The 20226-nt window shown below is 41.4% G+C and overlaps 2 protein-coding genes across 9 annotated transcripts in view; one reads left to right on the plus strand and one right to left on the minus strand.

Moving 5' to 3' along the window:
• PLD5 (phospholipase D family member 5) overlaps window positions 1–20226 on the minus strand; it is a 434076-nt gene that overhangs the window by 125115 nt on the left and 288735 nt on the right. Inside the window, exon 1 of one of the 5 annotated variants that reach the window (XM_040451816.1) lies at window positions 422–540. The exons of the other annotated variants lie outside the window; for them this stretch is intronic. Coding sequence (XP_040307750.1) covers window positions 422–518 — 97 coding nt within the window. The 5' untranslated portion in view covers window positions 519–540. Of the gene's footprint in view, window positions 1–421; window positions 541–20226 lie in introns of those variants that run through there. 5 annotated transcript variants of the gene reach the window in all.
• Window positions 845–18837, plus strand: LOC121015106 (uncharacterized). 4 transcript variants are annotated; one of them, XR_005783623.1, is made up of 3 exons: window positions 845–1857; window positions 12575–12682; window positions 17516–17968. XR_005783623.1 is itself a non-coding variant. In XM_040451818.1 (2 exons), the coding sequence occupies exon 2, from the start codon at window positions 17852–17854 to the stop codon at window positions 18449–18451; it is 600 nt and encodes a 199-aa protein (XP_040307752.1). In that variant the 5' UTR covers window positions 12495–12682; window positions 17516–17851; the 3' UTR covers window positions 18452–18837. The 4 variants fall into 4 exon arrangements, 3 of the variants coding, with proteins under 3 accessions (XP_040307752.1, XP_040307754.1, XP_040307753.1); XM_040451818.1 differs by lacking the exon at window positions 845–1857 and having other exon boundaries at window positions 12495–12682; window positions 17516–18837; XM_040451820.1 differs by lacking the exon at window positions 845–1857 and having other exon boundaries at window positions 12495–12682; window positions 17872–18837.

Genomic DNA, 20226 nt, shown 5'->3' on the forward strand with positions numbered 1-20226 from the left:
TGTCTTCCCTCCTTATATTCTTCATACAGTTAGACTATTCTGTTTCTAAGGAATTCAGTTCTAAGGAATTACCTTACAGTCCAACAGGCAAGCTATTTATAGGAATGGTTGACTTAAGGAATCATTAGGCTTAAAATGAAAAAAAAAATGCTTAAAAATAAAGCTTGCTTAAATTATAGTTTCTCAATTATGCATTAAAAAATAGAAAAATTCCACACTGAAAACAGAAAAGCAAAGGCATGATCTACAATAGTCATCAGTTATCCTAAACCATGATAAGGTCTAGAGGCTGATGTCCAGAGCAAATGCTTAAGGCTTCCTCTCTCTTGCCCCTCCATGCTGAGGTCACATGACTATTTACACAGACACCAACATGGAGATCGGGGAATGAGGGCCACTACTGAGGCTTCTGTTTCGGTACCAGTGTTCACTGGAAGGAGGAGGCCTGTCAGAGTCCGGTGCTGTTGTGATGCCAGGAAGGATGGGAACCTGGGAGCTTTGGAGAAGGTTTGCTTCATCTGGGCAAAGCCCAAATCATTCTGTTTACCTTACCTTACTGTTTCTGTAGTGACAGAAGACTCCAGAGCCCAATCTGTTAGGCTTCTGGGTACCAGCCTGCTTATGTGGAACATAAGCACTTCATCTAACACAAATTGATAGTTTAAAGGAGACATCTCAAGAAGAAAAAGCATATGGCTACCACTGAGGGCAATCAAATGGAAGAAACAGGAATTCTTAAGGACATTTGAGAAGATATTTCAAAAGAATAATCTAAGAACAAAAAAAATGTTCTTCAAAAGATCCAAAATACGAATTTCATGAAGGCAATGTAATATAGGATTGGCAAAGCTGGAAACTGAAATAGTGATCTAGAAGTTCAAATGCAGTAATTGACAACACAGAATGAATCTAAAGAAATTGAAATGATCATTGAAAAGTTGATGCATGAAGGATATATCGTGGGAACTGATATCTCAAAATCTCAAAGGGAGAAAAAGGGATGTCTCTGAAAGTAGGAAAAAAAAGCATGATAAATGTGAGCAAAAAAAGTATGAAGTTAGAGGATTTACTTAAGATATTCAAAATCCAATTATGAGAGTTCCAGAGAGAACCAAAATCAGACAGGAAGAAATTACAAAATAGATTATGAAGCAAAATTTCTTATTGTATTTTATTTATTTTTAAAGGGCATACATTTCTAAATGATGAAAGTCTATCAGTCTCTGGGAAAACCATAAAAAAGTCTCAAACACACATCAAAATTTTTCAGAACATTAAATAAGATCCTAAAAGCTTTCAGAGAAAGCGAATTTATAGAAATGATAACATACAAAGATTAGTAAATATGATTTATACCAGATATTTTAACAGTAACAATGAAGGCTAGGAAATAGTTTGAAGGGAGATAAATTTGTATACCTAACAAAGACTGGAGAATGGCCTCCACCATCATGAGGCAAAAAAAAAAAAAAAAAAAAAAAGGAAAGGAAATGTAGAAGACGAAGGAGGGATCCACAAAGGGTATCTCCAAGAAATAGTAAATAAAATGGACAGAGTCCTGATGTGTCAGACTGTGGTAAGGTGATATGTTAAAGCATTTTAAGATGATTTAATATGAGGTACACAGAACCATGAACTAAAATGAAAAAAAAATGGCTGCACAAGAGGAAATGTGATCACTGTATACAGCTCAGTTGTTAATAATATTTCAGTATAAACAGTAAATATTGATTTAACAGCACCAACAGCCATGATGACAAAAGATGACAGACTTCTACTGGGAGGCTCAGGAGACAGGAAGCACCTGCTTGTGCTGGGGATGGGCCGGCAGAGAGGGGAAGGAGTGACAGGAGACAGGTAATGTATTCCATATTCCACAACAGTAATTAAACAGGTCATATTTGAAACAAAACATCAAGAAATAGAAATATGAATAGGTTACATAAAAAAAAAGTAATACTAGACGATACAGTAAGTATCGTAGTAAAGTAGTAAAGATAGCTTCTGGGAAGAAAGAATTGGAAGTAGGTTGACATAGCTCAGGGTGAGGCTTTCTTTATTACATGCATTGTTGTTGTTTTTCATTTTATATTTCCCTGCATTACTTTGATCAATAATAAATTAAAAGGATATGTAGATGAGGAAAAAAGTACATCAATATAATATGAAATATTTGCCGAATGCCAAACTAGTTTTATTTTACTGGTGAAATTATAAAGCTATTTCCATTATAATTAGAAACAGACAGTAATCATTCACTATTATGTAATCGATTCAAAAAAATACATTAAAAATGAAAAAAAAAACCTGTAATAAAACAGAAGAGATAAAATTCTTTTTGCTGATGGTTTGAATGTTATGTCTGAGAAACCCAACAGAGTATAGCAAAAACCTTTTTGAATTAAAAAAATGATGAGGTTTCTTGATAAAAGATAAATAAAAATAAGTAACTTTTCCTGCAATATCAATAATCAGTTAGAAACTGGAATTTTAAAAATCCATTTACATTATCAAAAGGTATAAATACAATAAAAATTATAAAATCTTACTGAAGAATTTCAGTATTTGTATTCTCTGTATTTACAAATACAGAGAAACAGAAAGTATTCCAAGGAGTGTGTGTGTGTGTGTGTGTGTGTGTGTGTGTGTGCACATGTGTGTATGTGTGTGAGAGAGAATATATGGAAGACTTTTCACTCTATTGTTTTTTTTTTTTTTCCAACGTTTATTTATTTTTGGGACAGAGAGAGACAGAGCATGAACGGGGGAGGGGCAGAGAGAGAGGGAGACACAGAATCGGAAGCAGGCTCCAGGCTCCGAGCCATCAGCCCAGAGCCTGACGCGGGGCTCGAACTCACGGACGAGAGATCGTGACCTGAGCTGAAGTCGGACGCTCAACCGACTGAGCCACCCAGGCGCCCCTCACTCTATTGTTAAAGAGACTGATTTCTGGAGTGAAAACTGGGACATTATTAATTTTATGTTTATACTTCTCTGATTTTCTGATTTTTAAAAAGTGAACATGTTATTTTTGTACTCAAAAATATAAAAATACCTTTCTAAATTACCAGAACAATGATAAGTAGCATTCTCTCTATAGCCCCACATGAATACCATCAATGTTTTATATATGTTTTTACTACAATGTTCTCCCTTTGGGGAAGTGCCCTGCCTCTTCCTGCCACTCCGCAGCCCAGACTCCATCCATCCCCATGAAGCCAGATTGAGATCTCTTTCTCTTCTAAAGCCTGCTAACATGAACATTCAAGTTAATATAAATATTTTCTTATTGTTGTCAGGTTATCATTATGTTTTGCCAAAGTACAAATTCTCCAGGAAATGATCAATTTTAAAAACATTATTTATGGGGCGCCTGGGTGGCGCAGTCGGTTAAGCGTCCGACTTCAGCCAGGTCATGATCTCGCGGTCCGTGAGTTCGAGCCCCGCGTCGGGCTCTGGGCTGATGGCTCAGAGCCTGGAGCCTGTTTCCGATTCTGTGTCTCCCTCTCTCTCTGCCCCTCGCCCGTTCATGCTCTGTCTCTCTCTGTCCCAAAAATAAATAAACGTTGAAAAAAAATTAAAAAAAAAAAAACAAAAAAACCCACATTATTTATAAATTGAAGGGATATCTAGATAGATAGATACAGATACAGATGCAGATACAGATATAAACATAGATAATTTGGGATGGTATGTATCTTGAGGGGAAAATATGAATCAAGAACATAAAATATATATCGCCATTATGTTTTCTTTCCATACTTGTATATATATAATTGAAAGGAAAAAGTCCTCAAGATCTTAATATTTTTTAAGGGCTCACTCAAGCTAGTTCAAGAAAAGATATGTCCTCAGCTCAGTCACTAAATGAAAAAAACAAATGGTAATAATAAGTCACATGATTAGCAACAATGCTTCCTTGTGTTTGTAGAGTACTTTACACATTAGCGCAAAGAATGATAGAGTTACAGAGAATTAGGTCACTCTCTAGCACAACATCATGAGGGTCATGACACAGGTAGAAGAGGCCAAAGAGACTGAGTCCCAGGAAAGTGAATGATTTGCCTGAGTGCGCTCAGCTGGGACACAAGCTCAGACTCAAGGTTTTTATTTCAAATTCAGGGCTCTCTCCCTGTCCTCCTGCTTAGAACAACACAACGGCCTGAATTATTCTGACACTGTAGAGGCATTACTCTTGCAAATGGCAATGCTTGACATGAGTCTATCAGAAAGAAGCCTGACTTCTAATGAGGTCCCTACTCAGGTTTCTTCCTAAAGAAAAACTAGAAGGGGAAAAGAAAATGAAAATGGAGAGTGGGAATTGCTTAATTTTATTTGTTTCATTCTAGAAAGTAGCACAGTGCTGGGCACGGTTTAGGGGTTCAATAAACATCGGAAAATGACTGAAGAAATAAATGAGTGAATGTGTTTGCAAGCACCTGTCACATTAAAGCCCCCTCCCCCAGTTACTGATGGAAGGGAATCCACTGGGATTTCCAGTGCAAATTCTGAGCAAACATTGTAGGGTAGTAAAGAACCTAGCAATATGAAAGAAATATGCTAGAAACACATTTTTGTAAGTAGGAGATACGGTTATAGGAAACTTAAAAATTTTTTTAACATTTATTTATTTTTGAGACAGAGAGAGAGCATGAATGGGGGAGGGTGAGAGAGAGGGAGACACAGAATCCAAAACAGGCTCCAGGCTCTGAGCTCTCAGCACAGAGCCCCACGTGGGGCTCAAACTCACGGACCGCGAGATCATGACCTGAGCTGAAGTCGGCCACTTAACTGACTGAGCCACCCAGGCGCCCCTTAAAAATTTTTTTTAATGTTTATTTTTTTTTGGGGGGGGGGAAACAGAGTGTGAGCGGGGGAGGGGCAGAGAGAGGGGGAGACACAGAATCCGAAGCAGGCTCCAGGCTCTGAGCTGTCAGCACTGAGCCCTATGTGGGGCTCGAACCCATGAACCATGAGATCATGATCTGAGCTGAAGTCACTTAACCTACTGAGCCACCCAGGTGCCCCATAGGAAACTTTTAGAGTTATATGGAACTCTGGTTCCATTCCAAGTCAAATTCAAAATGAAGGAAAACTGAGGCATTTATACACACTTACTAACATGACTTAAACCAAACTCCCCGCACTTCAGTTGTGTCTTCCTTAGAGAACCAATGGTTTCAACATTTATTTTTCCTCTTCTAGAGAAAAAAAATTACAATGCTGTCTTCCATTCTCCATCACACAGTAGTTTCTTTATATCTCAGATTATCACAGATGTTAGAAGGGGGAAAGAAGAGAAAGTTTTGTTTTTTTTTTTAAATCAAGTTCTTATTTAAATTCACTTAGATAACATACAGTGTAATATTCAGGAGTAGAATTTAGTGATTCATCACTTACAGAGAACACCCAGTGCTCATCATAACAAGTGCCCTCCTTAATACCCATCACCCATTTAATCCATTCCCTGCTGACTTCTCCTCCACGAATCTTAAATTTGTTCTCTAGATTTAAGAGTGTCTTACTGTTTTCCACATGCTCTTTATTTCCTTCCCCTGTGTTTATCTGTTTTGTTTCTTGAATTCCACACATAATTGCACACATAATTGCAATCATTTGGTATTTGTCTTTCTCTGGCAGATTTCACTTGGCGTAATATACTCTAGCTCCATCCCCATCATTGCAAATGGAAAGATTTTATTCTTTTTGATGGCTGAGTAATATTCCATTGTGTGTGTATGTATTTATGTGTATTATACACACACACATACTTATATACTTTTTTACTTCAAATTTATACACACACACACACACACACACACATCTTCTTTACCAATTCATCAGTCGATGGACACTTGTTTTTTTCTATAATCTGGCTATTGTTGATAATGCTGCTATAAACATCAGGGTACATGTGCCACTTTGCATCAGTATTTTTGTATCCTTTGGGTAAATACCTAGTAGTGCAATTGCTGGGTCATAGGGCAGTTCTATTTTTAACTTTTTGAGGAAATTCCATACTGTTTTCCAGAGCGGCTGCACCAGTTTGCATTCCCACCAGTAATGTAAGGGGTTCCCCTTTTTCCACATCCTCACTGAAATGTGTTGTTTCCTGTGATGTTAATGTTAGCAACTCTGCCAGGTGTGATGTGGTATCTCATCATGGTTTTTTATTTGTATTTCTTGGATTATGAGTGATGCTGAGCATCTTTCCACATGCCTATTAGCCATTTGGATGTCTTCTTTGGAAAAATGTCTATTCATTCATGTCTTCTGCCCATCTCTTAACTGCATTATTTGTTTTGGGGGTGTTGTTTGATAAGTTCTTGATAGATTTTGGATACTAACCCTTTATCAGATTAAGTCATTTGCAAATATCTTCTCTCATGCCATAGATTGCCTTTTAGTTTTGTTGATTGTTTCCTTCACTGTGCAGAAGTTATCTTGGTAAAATCTCAATGGTTCATTTTTGCTTTTATTTCCCTAGCCTTCAGAGATGTGTCTAGTAATAAGTGGCTAGAGCCAAGATCAAAGAGGTTGTTATCTATGTTCTTCTCTAAGGTTTTGATGGTTTCCTACCTCACATTTATGTCTTTCATCCATTTTGGATTTATTTTTGTACATAGTATACGGAAGTGGTCCGGTTTCATTCTTCTGCATGTTGCTGTCCGTTTTCCCAACACCATTTGTTGAAGAGACTGTCTTTTTTCCATTGGTTATTCTCTCCTGCTTTGTTGAAAATGAGTTGAACATATAGCTGGGTCTATTTCTGGGTTTTCCATGCTGTTCCACTGGTCTATGTGTCTGTTTTTGTGCCAGTACCATACTGTCTTGATGACTATCAGCTTTGTAATATGGCTTGAAGTCTGGAATTGTGATGCTGCCAGCTTTGTTTTTCTTTTTCAGTCTTGCTTTGTCTATTCAAAGTCTTTTGTGGTTCCATCCAAATTTTAGGATAGTTTGTTCTAGCTCTGTGAAAAATGCTAGTAGTATTTTGATAGGGATTGCACTGAAAGTGTAGACTGCTTTGAGTAGTACAGACATTTTAACAACGTTTGTTCTTCCTATCCATGAGCATGGGATGTTTTTCCATTTCTTTGTGCCTTCAATTTCTTTCTTAAGTGTTCTGTAGTTTTCAGAGTACATATCTTTTACCTCTTTGGTTAGGTTTATTACTAGGTATCTTATGGTTTTTAATGTAATTGTAAATGGGACTGATTCCTTGATTTCTCTTTCTGGTGCTTGATTATTGGTATATAGAAATGCAACAGATTTCTGTACATTGATTTTATATCCTGAGACTTTGTTGCATTCATATATTATTTCTAGCAATTTTTTGGTGGTGTCTTTCAGGTTTTCTACATAGAGTATCGTGTCATCTACAAATAGCAAAAAGGTGACTTCTTCCTTGCTGATGCCATTTCTTTCTTTTTGTTGTCTGATTGCTGAGACTAGGACTTCTAGTACTATGTTAAATAACAGGGGTGAGAGTGGACATCCCTCTCTTGTTCCAAACCACAGAGGAAACATTCTCTATTTTTCCCCATTGAAGATGACATTAGCTGTGGGTCTTTCACATATGGCCTTTATGATGTTGAGATATGCTCCATGTATCCCTACATAGTTGAGGATTCTTATAAAAAATGGATTCTGTACTTTGTCAAGTGCTTTTTGTGTTTCTATTGACAGGATCATATGGTTCTTAGGCCTTATTAATGCAGTGTATTGCATTTGATTTGCAAATATTGAACCAACCCTGAAGTCTGGGAATAAATCCCACTTGGTCATGGTGAATAATTATTTTAATGTACTGTTGGATTTGATTTGCTAATATCTTGAGAATTTTTGCATCTATGTTCATCAGGGATATTGGTATGTAATTCTTATTTCTAGTAGTGTATTTATCTGGTTTGGGTATCAGGGTAATGTTGGCCTCATAGAATGAGTTTGGAAATTTTCCTTCCATTTCTATTTTTGGGAACAGTTTGAAAATAATAGGTATTAACTCTCTTTAATTTGGTAGAAATGCCCCCGGGAAGCCATTTCCCCCTGGACTTTTGTTTGTTGAGGGATTTTGATTACTAATTCAATCTCTTCACTGGTTATGGGTCTGTTCAAATTTTCTACATCTTCCTATTTCAGTTTTGGTAGTTTATATGTTTCTAGGAATTTATCCATTCTTCTAGATGGTCCAATTTTTTCACATATGATTTTTCATAGTATTCTCTTACAATTGTTTGTATTTATGTGTGTTGGTTATGATTACTCCTCTTTCATTTGTGATTTTATTTACTTGGGTCCTTCCTCTTATCTTTTTGATAAGTCTGGCTGGGGTTATCAATTGTATTAATTCTTTCAAAGAACGAGCTTCTAGTTTCATTGATCTGTTTTACTGTTTTTTTCAGTTTGTTTCTATATCATTTATTTCTGCTCTAATATTTATTATTTCCCTTCTGCTGGCTTTAGGCTTTTTTTTTTTTTTTGCTATTCCTTTTCTAGCTCCTTTAGGTATAAGATTAAGTTGTGTATTTGAGACTTTTCTTGCTTTTGAGGTAGCTCTGTATTGCTATATACTTCCCTCTTATGACCATTTTTGCTGTATCACATAGGTTTTGGACTGTCATGTTTTCATTTTCATTTGCTTCCATGTATTTTTTAAATTTCTTCTTTGAGGGGCGCCTGGGTGGCGCAGTCGGTTAAGCGTCCGACTTCAGCCAGGTCACGATCTCGCGGTCCGTGAGTTCGAGCCCCGCGTCAGGCTCTGGGCTGATGGCTCAGAGCCTGGAGCCTGTTTCCGATTCTGTGTCTCCCTCTCTCTCTGCCCCTCCCCCGTTCATGCTCTGTCTCTCTGTCCCAAAAATAAATAAACGTTGAAAAAAAATTAAAAAAAAAATAAATTTCTTCTTTGATTTGCTGCTTAAGCCACTCAGTCTTTAGTAGGATGTTCTTTAACCTCCATGTATTTGTGGCCTTTACAAATTTTTTCTTGTGGTTGACTTCAAGTTTCATAGCATTGTGGTCAGAAAATATGCACAGTATGATCTCAATCTTTTTGTATTTTTTGAGGCTTGATTTGTGATCCATTCTACAGAATGTACCATGTGCACTCGAGAAGAATGTGTATTCTGCTGCTTCAGGATGAAATGTTCTGAATATATCTGTTGAGTCCATCTGCTCCAGTGTGTCATTCAAAGTCTTTGTTTCCTTATCGATTCCTTTCTGCTTAGATCATCTGTCCATTGCTATAAGTGCAGTGTTAAAGTCCCCTAATATTATTGTATTATTATCAATGAGTTTCTCTATGTTTGTGATTAATTTGATATATGTGTTTGGGTGTTCCAGGCTGGGGGCACAAATTGTTAGATCTTCTTGAATAGACCCCTTAATTATGATATAGTGCCCTTCTTCATCTTTTGTTACAGTCTTTGGTTTAAAATCTAGTTTGTCTGATATAAGTATGGCTACTCCAGCTTTCTTTTAACATCCATTAGCATGATAAATGGTTCTCTATCCCCTTATTTTCAGTCTGTAGGTGTCTTTAGGTCTAAATTGAGTTTCTTGTCAGCAGAATAAAGATGGGCCTTGTTTTTTATTATCCATTCTGGTACCATAGGTCTTTTTATTGGAGCATTTAGACTATTTACATTTAGAGCAATTATTGATAGATATGAATTTAGCGTCATTTTATTACCTGCAAAGTCAGTGTTTCTGGAGATTTTCTCAATTCCTTTCTAGTCTTTGTCACTTTTGGTTACTTTCTCACTCAAACATTCCCCTTTAATATTTCTTGCAGGGCTGGTTTAGTAATGACAAATTCCTTTAAGTTTTTGTTTGCCTGGCAAACGATCTCTTCTTCTATTCTGAATGACAGCCTTGCTGGATAAAGTATTCTTGGCCGCATATTTTTCCCATTCAGTACACTGAACGCATCATACCAATCCCTTCCGGCCTGCCAAGTTTCTATGGATGAATCTGCTGCTAACCTTATATTTGTCTTCCTTTGTAGGTTAGGATTTTTTTTCCCCTGGCTGCTTTCAGGATTTTCTCACTATGTCTGTATTTTGCAAGTTTTACTACAATATGTCTCAGTGTTGGCCTGCTTTTGTTGATTTTGATGGGAATTCTCTGTGCCTCCTGGAATTGGATATCTGTTTCCTTTCACAGATCAGGAATATTTTCAGTTATAATTTGGTCAAATAAGCCTTCTGTCCCTTTTCCCCCCTCTCTTCTTCTGGATTCCCATGATACTAATGCTATCACATTTAATGGAGTCACTGAGTTCCCTATGTCTATATTTGTTATCCAGTATTTTTCTTTCCCTCTTCTTTTCAGCTTCATTATTTTCCATAATTTTACCTTCTATATTATTCATTCATTCCTCTGACTCTTCCATCCTTGTGGTCATTACATCCAATCAGTTTTGCGTCTCAGTTACAGCAATTTTTATTTCAGCCTACCTAGATTTTAGGTGTTTTATCTCTGCAGTGATGGACTTCCTGACGTTTTTTATCCTTTTCTTTAGCTCAGCTAGTATCCTTATGATTGTTGTTTTCAATTCTGACTCAGGCATATTACTTATATCTGTTTCAGTTAGATCCCTGCCCCATGACCTTTTCTTGTTCTTTGTTTTGGGATGAATTCCTCCATCCTGGCATTTTGTCTAAGTCTCTGTCTCCTGTGTGTTAGGAAAGCCTGTTATATTTCTTGCTCCTGAGAGTAATGGCTATTTTAAGAAGAGGTCATATACTGACCAGGGCCTGGCGCTTCAGGAAGTGTTTTTGGTGTATGCAGTGTGCACTCTGCTGCTGTGTTTTGGATGCTTTTCCTCTCGGGTCAGTCCTCTGCAGAGTTTCACCTTGTCTGCAGTGGGGAGTGTTTGGACCTTTCCAGTGTGTGGCAAGTTTTAACTAGGTGTGTTTTGGTCTGCTTGTTAAAAGAGGCTGGGTCCAGTTTCCATTCGAATTGAAGCTTTGCAGCACTCTCTGGTCAGTAGACTTGACGGGTGCAGGGGGGTCTGTGCTGGTCCCATTGCTCTGGTTCTCAGGCACACTTGCCCTATGAAAAAAGCACCTGCAGAGTGCAAGGAGGCAGGGCTTAGTGTACATGGCTCAAGCCTCCACTGTGGGCACTGCGCTGCTCACTAAAGTCTACCCATACTGATAGCGGCGGGGGATAGTATCAGCTGGCTCTCTATCCCCTGGAGAAGGAAGTTCCTGCCCACTGCTATTCAGAAAGCCTTCACAGCAGAGTGAACGATCTCACCTCATGTGTCCCAGGCATCACTCAGATTGCCACCTTCACCCTGTGTCTGAGCCTTCTGACCACCCAGTGGTGGAGTGCTCCTGTTTTTTGTTTTTTTTTTTTTTTAATCTCAGGAATGCCAGCTGGGTTTCAAAACTCCAAATTTTAAGGACCTGGCATGGCACAGATGCGCACTGACCTCTGAGGAGGGCCTCCCTCTGCCATCGTTGGTGCCAGTTTGTCCCAGAAGGGCAGTCACATGAACATGCAGGGGCTTGGAGTTTATGGTAAAGCACAGAAAACAGCTGGCATCCAGGTTAGCTGCCTTTAGATGGTGTCTCTGCCCCTATGCTAATGAATGGGGCATCTCAATGGTGCCCACTAGTCAGCTCTTTTGTCACCTGAGAGGCAGTGCCACCTCTCCCAAATGCACTGGGAACTGCCTCTCCCAGTGCTACCCAGGGGATTCTCAGACCATGTTCTCTGCTCCCAGGCCTCTGCCCTCCTCCACAGGAGCACCACTATGCCCATCAGCCTCCACCTGGCCATGGTACAGACTTCTAAACTTCAGACTTTGAGCTCTGCTACTTGTAAAAGCTTGTGATAATAAGTCCCTCCCATTTTTCCTGTTAATGGTTTTGGGGAAGTGTTTTTCTTGTGCAGTCCCCTGTGCCCTGGTCATTCTTTCCCCCCCCCCCCCCCCCCCCTCCTCTCTCTGTGGTCAGAGCTCCTTCCTCTGCAGCACTGGTGATTCTTTTCTCCCCTCAATCATGCTTCTGCCCCTCATAACTTCCCTCTAGTTGGGCAATTTGTTCACTCAGTCCTCAGAGTTATTTCTTGGGTATTGTGGGGGGCCGGGCCCCGGCGCCAGGCTGAGACCGGGTCGAGCAACGTTCCCTGTTGAGTCAAGCCAACCCGGTGGTTCCCCCACCCACTCCCCCACTTTCAAGGGCATACGAAAGCCTTGTCAAGGCTGAGAAAGTTAATTCCTGAAGCCTGTGGTCTGCAGGTGTTGGCAGTAATGCTACCTCCCTTTTTCTACCCCGAGTCAGATAGACACAAACATGGGAACTGTGTTTTGCTAGCAATCTTATCAACAAGGTCTTGTGACCCGTCTAGAAAATGCACAAGAAACACAGAACTAAATGTTTTGGTTGGCAGCGATTATGTGAAACCTGATTATTCTTAGAATGACCTGATCCATAAGAGTCTTATATTATGAAAGATTGTGTACAGCAACAATAAAGCCGTCACTTGGGCCATCAGCCCAGGGGACCCTCCTGTTCCCAAACTTTCTCTTCTCTCTTTTTTTCTTGCATTCCCCTACCCTCAGGACCCTGACCTCGGTGTTTGTCGCGCCGGTCGCGACAAGTGGCGCCCAAACAGGGACCTGAGACAACAAGGAGGAAAGCGAAAGCGGACCGCGCGGCGTCTAATTCAGGTAGGGGAACCGTGCCAGCAGCACAGACGACGGGAGTAAAACTATGGGGCAGAAACAGTCTATGGAACAGGGATGTTTTATAACTGCCTTGCAGGCTGTTATGAAGGAGAAGGGAATTCAGGTTTCTCAGCCAGCCCTTAGGGAATTTTTTGAATAGTGCATGCTTATTGCCCATGGTTTCCAGATGGGGGTACAGTTGATTTAAAGGATTGGCAGCGAGTTGGTCAGGAACTTAAAAATCAAATGAAGATTCTTGGAGCTGCAGTTCCAGGGACTTTGTGGTCTACTTGGACCTGTATTAAGGAGGTCCTTGATCCGCAGGATTCTATTGAAATAGTTTCTCCTAGCTCGGAAGCAGCCCAGCCCTTAGTGACTTCAGATGCTCCTGTCCCTCCAGAAACTACTTTCAATGCCCTTTCGGGACAGTCACGGGTGCCTTCACCTTTACCTCCTCTCCCCCTCCTAGAACAGTTATCTGTGCAAGATCCAGAAAATAATGATGACTCTCCTTTTGGGGATCAGGGAGATGATGGGCCGTATTTGGAAGATCAGAGGAAGCCTGCCTTCTTGGCCCCTCTGGTCCAGAAGGTACCTTTAAAACGACCTTCTTTTCAGGCACAAGATAGAGGCTTACCTCGGCTGGCTTTCCCTATTACTCAGAATCAACAGTCCACTGAACCTTACCCCGTTATGGGAGCTACTCCTTTGCAGCGGACTCTGTATCAAGCAACACAGTATGGGGAAGGCACCTCTGCTTTTCACGCTGACCCTGTTATTCAGCAGGGGGGACAGAGAGTGTACTCCGCCCTAAGTTTTAAATTGCTGAAAGATTTGAAATCCTCTGCAGCCCAGTATGGTCCAACAGCTCCCTTTACCCTGTCTATGCTTGATAATTTGAGCAGGGAGGCGTTATGCCCAGGAGATTGGAAGGTCATTGCTCAGGCTTGAGTGTGGGAGATAACCTCTTGTGGAAAGCAGAATTTGCAGAGAATGCTGAAAACCAGGCTATGTATAATAAAAGAACTAACATACCAGTGGATTTTAACATGCTCACAGGTACAGGACAATATTACGATGTGGGTCTCCAACTGAATTATCCTGAAATTGCGTATAATCAAATTAATACCTGTGCCATTACAGCTTGGAAAAAACTCCCCTCCACAGGTGGCAGAACTGAGGAATTGTCTAAAATTAGACAAGGGCCAGATAAGAAGTACCAGGATTTCGTTGGGCGCCTTTTGACTGCAGTCAGTCGTATCGTTACTGATGGGGAGGCAGGTACCATTACTGTAAAACAACTGGCTTATAAAAATGCTAATTCTGCATGTCAGGCAGCCATTCATCCTTGGAAAAATCAGGGTACCTTGGAGGATTATATCAGGCTATGTGCTGAGATTGGACCATCTTATATTCAGGGCATTACCTTGGCAGCCGCCTTAAAGGGAATAGACCCCTTATAGGTGCATGCCCAGCTTCAGGGTAAAAACGTTAAGAACTAATCCAAGGAAGTTGGGTGGAATAGTGTTATTTCAAATGTGGCCAAAAGGGCCATATGAAGGCCCAATGTCGTAGTAAAGAAATAATTCCAACCACCCCTGGTTTGCCAAGTGGCCCTCACATTAATAATAAGCCGGCAATTATGTGTCCCAGATGTAGACGGGGGTATCACTGGGTCAATGAATGCCGCTCTAAAACTGATTCTAATGGCAAACCTCTTCAGGGAAACCGGAAGCGGGGCCAGCCGCAGGCCCCTCGAACAATTGCGGCAATGTTCCCACAGGCGCCTTCTCACCCATTGTGTCCAACACTGGAGACCTCCCAGGTATTAGCCAACTACACCGCGGTACCCCCGCCAGTGCAGGACTAGATCTTACCCCAGATCAGTCTGTTTACCTAGAAGGAGGACAGCCCCCTAAAGCCATCCCCACAGGGATATGGGGGCCTCTACCCAGGAATACTTGGGGGTTATTATTGGGAAGATCCAGCTGGACTCTTAAGGGATTGATGATCTATCCTGGAGTTATTGATGAAGATTACACTGGAGAAATAAAAATTTTGGCCAGCTTAACTATGGGAACTTTGGTGCTTGAGCCCAAGACTCCCATAGCACAATTGATCTTGATACCCCGGATATCCTCCAATAATAAGGCTGTTAAACCTTATCGGGGAAATCAAGGGTTCGGCTCCACAGATCTTTATTGGGCTAAAGTGATCTCTGTAGAAAAGCCCATGCTTACATTGCATGTCCAAGGAGTCCCTTTTGAGGGACTAGTGGATACAGGTGCAGATGTCTCAGTTATTGCTCAAAAAAAATTGGCCTGTCACATGGCCTACTCAAGTGACTAATATTCCAATTAAAGGTGTTGGTTATGCCTCTGCTCCGTTGCAAAGCTCTGATTATTTACATTGGAGACTGCCTGATGGTATGACTGGAACTTTTCAGCGTTTTGTTTTGAATATAGGTCTTAACCTCTGGGGCAGGGATGTATGAACTGCAATGAATTTGACTCTGGAGACTAAGGCAGTCCCGATTCAAAAACAGACTAATCTTGCTATGCACCTTATGAAGGAAATGGGCTATATTGAGGGGAAAGGCTTAGGGAAGGAGTTGCAGGGGAATCCTGAGCCTTATGTCCCCGAGCCCGAAAGAGACCATTTCGGATTGGGTTTTTCCTAGGGCCATTGGAAACTCCCCACGCTATGCCTCTCCAGTGGATGACTTCCACTCCAGTGTGGGTTAACCAATGGCCCTTACCTACTGTTAAGAGGGAGGCTGCTGTTCACCTCATGGAGGAACAACTGCAATTAGGTCATTTAGTTCCCTCCACCAGTCCCTGGAACACCCCAATCTTTGTGATTAGAAAAAAAGTCAAATAAATGGAGGTTGCTGCAAGATTTGAGAGCAATTAATGCCGTCATGAAGCCCATGGGGGCTTTGCAACCTGGCCTCCCTTCCCCAACGGCCATTCCTTTACAGTATCAATTACTAGTTTTGGACTTAAAAGATTGTTTTTTTTACCATTCCGTTAGCCCCTGGCGACGGAGAACATTTTGCATTCTCCCTGCCTTCCACTAACTTACAGGAACCTGCTCAGTGGTATCAGTGGAAGGTCTTACCGCAAGGCATGGCTAACAGTTCGACTTTATGTCAAGAATTTGTGGCCCGAGCAATTGCCCCTTTTAGACAGAGTTTTCCCCATGTATATTGTATCCATTACATGGATGACTTACTTTTGGCTGCTGAAACTGAGGAATTATTACAGGAGGCTTTTATTTCTCTTCAAAGATGCCTTAAAGCATATAATTTGCTTGTTGCCCCTGAGAAAGTTCAAAGGGAAGCACCTTTTGAATACCTAGGGTATCTCATCTCCAAATCAACTGTCCAACCTCAGAAAGTATCAGTTAGAACCGGACATTTGACTACTTTAAATGATTTTCAGAAATTATTAGGAGATATAAACTGGATTAGAAACACACTAGGGGTCACCACAGAACAATTACTGCCTTTGTTTAATATTCTAAAAGGAGATAGTTCTCCAGCATCCCCGCGAAGTCTCACTCAAGAAGCTAAAGAAGCTATGAGACATATAGAACAGGCCATTTGGCAGGCCCAAGTCACTAGAATTGACCCTTCTCAGCCTTTGTATCTAATAATATTAAAACCTCAGGTCATCCCCTTTGCAATTCTGTGGCAATCTCATGGTCCACTTGAATGGCTACATTTAGCCTTACACTGTATGCATGTCATTAATCCTTTACTATCTATGGTTTGTCTTCTCATCATTAAAGGAAGATCCCGAGCTGTTCACCTCTTTGGACACGATCCAGAATTTATTGCCTGTGCCTTTCTGACACAGAAGCTGGTGGACGCTGCTTTTGCTCAGTCCATCGAATGGCAACTTGCCTTGGCTAATTTTACAGGTCAAATTAAATTTCATTTACCTTCTGATTCTTTAATACAAGGTTTCAATCTTATAGATATTTTGCCCTATAATCCTGTTGTTTGTCAGCCAATTGAAGATGCTGCTTCCATTTTTGTGGATGCTAGTAAAGAGGGTAAAATTGCAGTGTATTATGTCACTTCCCAACATAAAAATTTGATCACTTTAAATTATACGACTAAATCTGTCCAAAGGGCCGAGCTTTATGCTGTACAGGTAGCCCTAAAAACTTACCCGGAATCTATAAATGTCTATTCTGACAGTCAATACGTTGTCAAAGCCATGTTGCAACTTCCCACTGCCTTTATACTGACAGCAGATGAGGAACTTTATCATCTATTTCATGCTATACAAAAACTTCTTAATTCACGGCACAGTCCAATTTATATTTCCCACATTCGAGCTCACACCGATCTGCCTGGTCCCCTAGTTGCTGGGAATCAGATAGCCGATGCAGCAACCCATTTATTTGAAGCTCTGCCCATTACCACTCCTTTGGAAACAGCCAAAAGGAGTCATGATAATTTTCATCAGAATGCGGCAGCCCTTCGACGAGAATTCAAAATATCTCGTGAAGCGGCCAGACAAATTGTTAAACAGTGCGGCATCTGTCCTCAATTCTTCCCACAGCCGGTCTATGCCATTAATCCCCGAGGTCTTCGGCCCAATGACTTGTGGCAAATGGACGTCACCCAATATTTACCTTTTGGGAAATTGCAATATATACATGTGTCTGTAGATATTTGCTCAGGCTATATACATGCTTCAGCCCACTCAGGAGAAGCATTTGTTGATGTTCAAAATCACCTATTTTCTGCCTTTGCAGCAGTGGGCAAACCTCATAAAATAAAAACTGACAATGGTAATGCTTATACTTCTAAATCTTTTACAGAATTTTGCCGCCGACTCCGAATTGAGCATACAACTGGCATTGCTTATAATTCCACAGGACAGGCTATTGTTGAGCGAGCTCATCTGACTCTAAAACAATATCTGCAAAAACTTAAAGAAGGGGAGATATTAAAGGGAAAGATAAAGTACTCCCCACATGTACATCTCACTCTTGTGTTGTATGTTTTAAATTTTTTAAATATCAATGAAGCAGGGATGACTGCCGCAGAGCGTCGCTGGGGAAAGAGTCAAGAACCTCTCTTGATGGCTAGATGGAAAGATATGCCGGAAGGCGTTTGGCGAGGCCCAGACCCAGTCCTTCGAAAAGGGCGAGGGTATGCTTGTGTTTTTCCACAGGATGAGGAAGCGCCACGCTGGGTCCCACTTTGGCTCCTCAGAGACATTACGGTTGCGCCGAAAAATGGCCAAATTGACAGCGACGGAGCCCCCCCCCCAGAAGCGACAACGGCGGAGTCATAAGGCGGGTACACCCACCTGGGGACAGATAAAGAACCTGCTGACCCAGGCCACTGATGTAGTGATGGCCTCAGGTAGAGAGGTAACGGCCACACATGTCTTCTTGGCATGCCTGTGCCTTCTCACTACAACTGGGGAGTCTGCCCTCTACTGGGCATGCATGGTAGGTCCTCCTACAGTACAACCTGTAACATGGAGAGACCCCACACCCAAAGTATACACCAATGTCACCTTTATGGGAGGGGAAGATGCAGGGTTTTTGCCCACTGTGTCGGCCTCTATAAATTGGACAGTGCTCTCTGCAGGAGTACCCATCTGCCTGCAAAGGGAGTCTACGCCGTACAAACTTGCTTATGGGTGTTTGGGTACGAAACCAGTAGGGCGGTCTATTACTTATGCTATGTGGCAAAATGACAAGCGTCCTTCTGAATGGGTACCCCGCTCCGTTGCTGCTTATTGACAAAAGAGAGAATTATTAGGAGAATGGATGTGTTTTGGACCACGTGATTCCCCTCAGAATCTTCCTATATGTCCCTCAGTTGGTCAAGGCCTTACAGGGGACTCACCTTGGGGTAAATGTGCCCAATCCTCTTCATTGAGGATGACTCCTAAAGGCATAAACTATACCATTACAGATTATTCCTGAAAGGCCTGGCATTCATTCCTTCAAGAAACACCTATGGCTATTTTGGAAGTGCAAAGGGAAACAAGGAGACCTTTAGTGGCTCCTTTAAGAGATATGGGTCCACCTCCTAATGAGGTACAGGTACACCACAAGATTATCCCACAAACCATTTTGCAATCCCCTGAAGGAAGAATTCATTCTGATCTTTGGAAATTATATGCTACCTTAGCCGTGATCGTATAGTGGTTAGTACTCTGCGTTGTGGAAATTATATGCTACCTTTGATAAAATATATACTAATGACAGCTTTAGTTTTCCAGAATATTATGTTTCTCCAGTTCTGCAATTGCGTGCCTGTGTTCCTCCACCCTACTATCTGATTGTTGGAGATGGGACCATTACTCCAGTGAAAGAAGATTGTCATCAGTTATACCGGCTGACGTGTCCTGCTTGTGTTTTGACCAATTGTCTACCAGTAGATGGACCCTCTAGAAGTGGAATGAAGGTTTATCTGGTCTTACAACCTCCCTATTGGATGTTGCCAGTAAATGTTACAGGACCTTGGTATCCTAATTATGGGATGCAATTGGCCTTAGAAATCAGTAAACGGCTATGCAGGACCAAACGGTTTCTTGGACTCTTAATTGCTGGGCTCATAGCAGCAGTGACTGTAATTGCCTCTGCAACTGTATCTGTACTATCCTTACATGAAAGTGCCCAAACGGCATCCCATGTAAATGAATTGGCTCATAATGTATCCAAGGTGTTTGCCACTCAAGAACGAATAGACCGTAAATTGGAAGCCCAATTAGAGGCACTACAAGAAGCATTAATGTATCTTGGTGATCAGTTTGCTGTTTTGCGTACCAGACTTTCTTTAATTTGTCATGATACATATAAGCATATCTGTGTTACCCCTTTAGAGTATACCAATGTGGCATGGGGACAAGTGCGTCGTCATTTACAAGGGGTTTGGCATGATGCTAATACTAGCTTAGACCTCTTACAGCTACAAGAAGAGATAAATGCTGTTGCAAGTAGCTCACTCAGTTTCCCTGACCCTGGAGATCTCGCTGAAACCATACTGCACTAACTTAATGGGTTTAATCCATTTAATATTCTTCAGCATTCCTTTTGGATCTTTATTGGAATTGTTTCCGTAATATCTGTTATACTTGTCTTGCTGTGTTATTTCTGGAGATGGGGTCTTACTGCCTTTACCACATACCAGGCCAGGATGCACATGTTGCAATTACAAACAATAGGGGGACATGTGGGGGGCCGGGCCCCGGCGCCAGGCTGAGACCGGGTCGAGCAATGTTCCCCGTTGACTCAAGCCAACCCGGTGGTTCCCCCTCCCATTCATGTGGGAGGCCGGCCCCGGCGCCAGGCTGAGACCGGGTCGAGCAACGTTCCCTGTTGACTCAAGCCAACCCGGTGGTTCCCCCTCCCACTCCCCCACTTTCAAGGGCATACGAAAGCCTTGTCAAGGCTGAGAAAGTTAATTCCTGAAGCCTGTGGTCTGCAGGTGTTGGCAGTAATGCTACCCCCCTTTTTCTACCCCGAGTCAGATAGACACAAACATGGGAACTGTGTTTTGCTAGCAATCT

Source organism: Herpailurus yagouaroundi, unplaced genomic scaffold (genome assembly GCF_014898765.1).
Source record: "Herpailurus yagouaroundi ecotype Mexico unplaced genomic scaffold, PumYag 205, whole genome shotgun sequence".
Taxonomy (NCBI): Eukaryota; Metazoa; Chordata; class Mammalia; order Carnivora; family Felidae; genus Herpailurus; species Herpailurus yagouaroundi.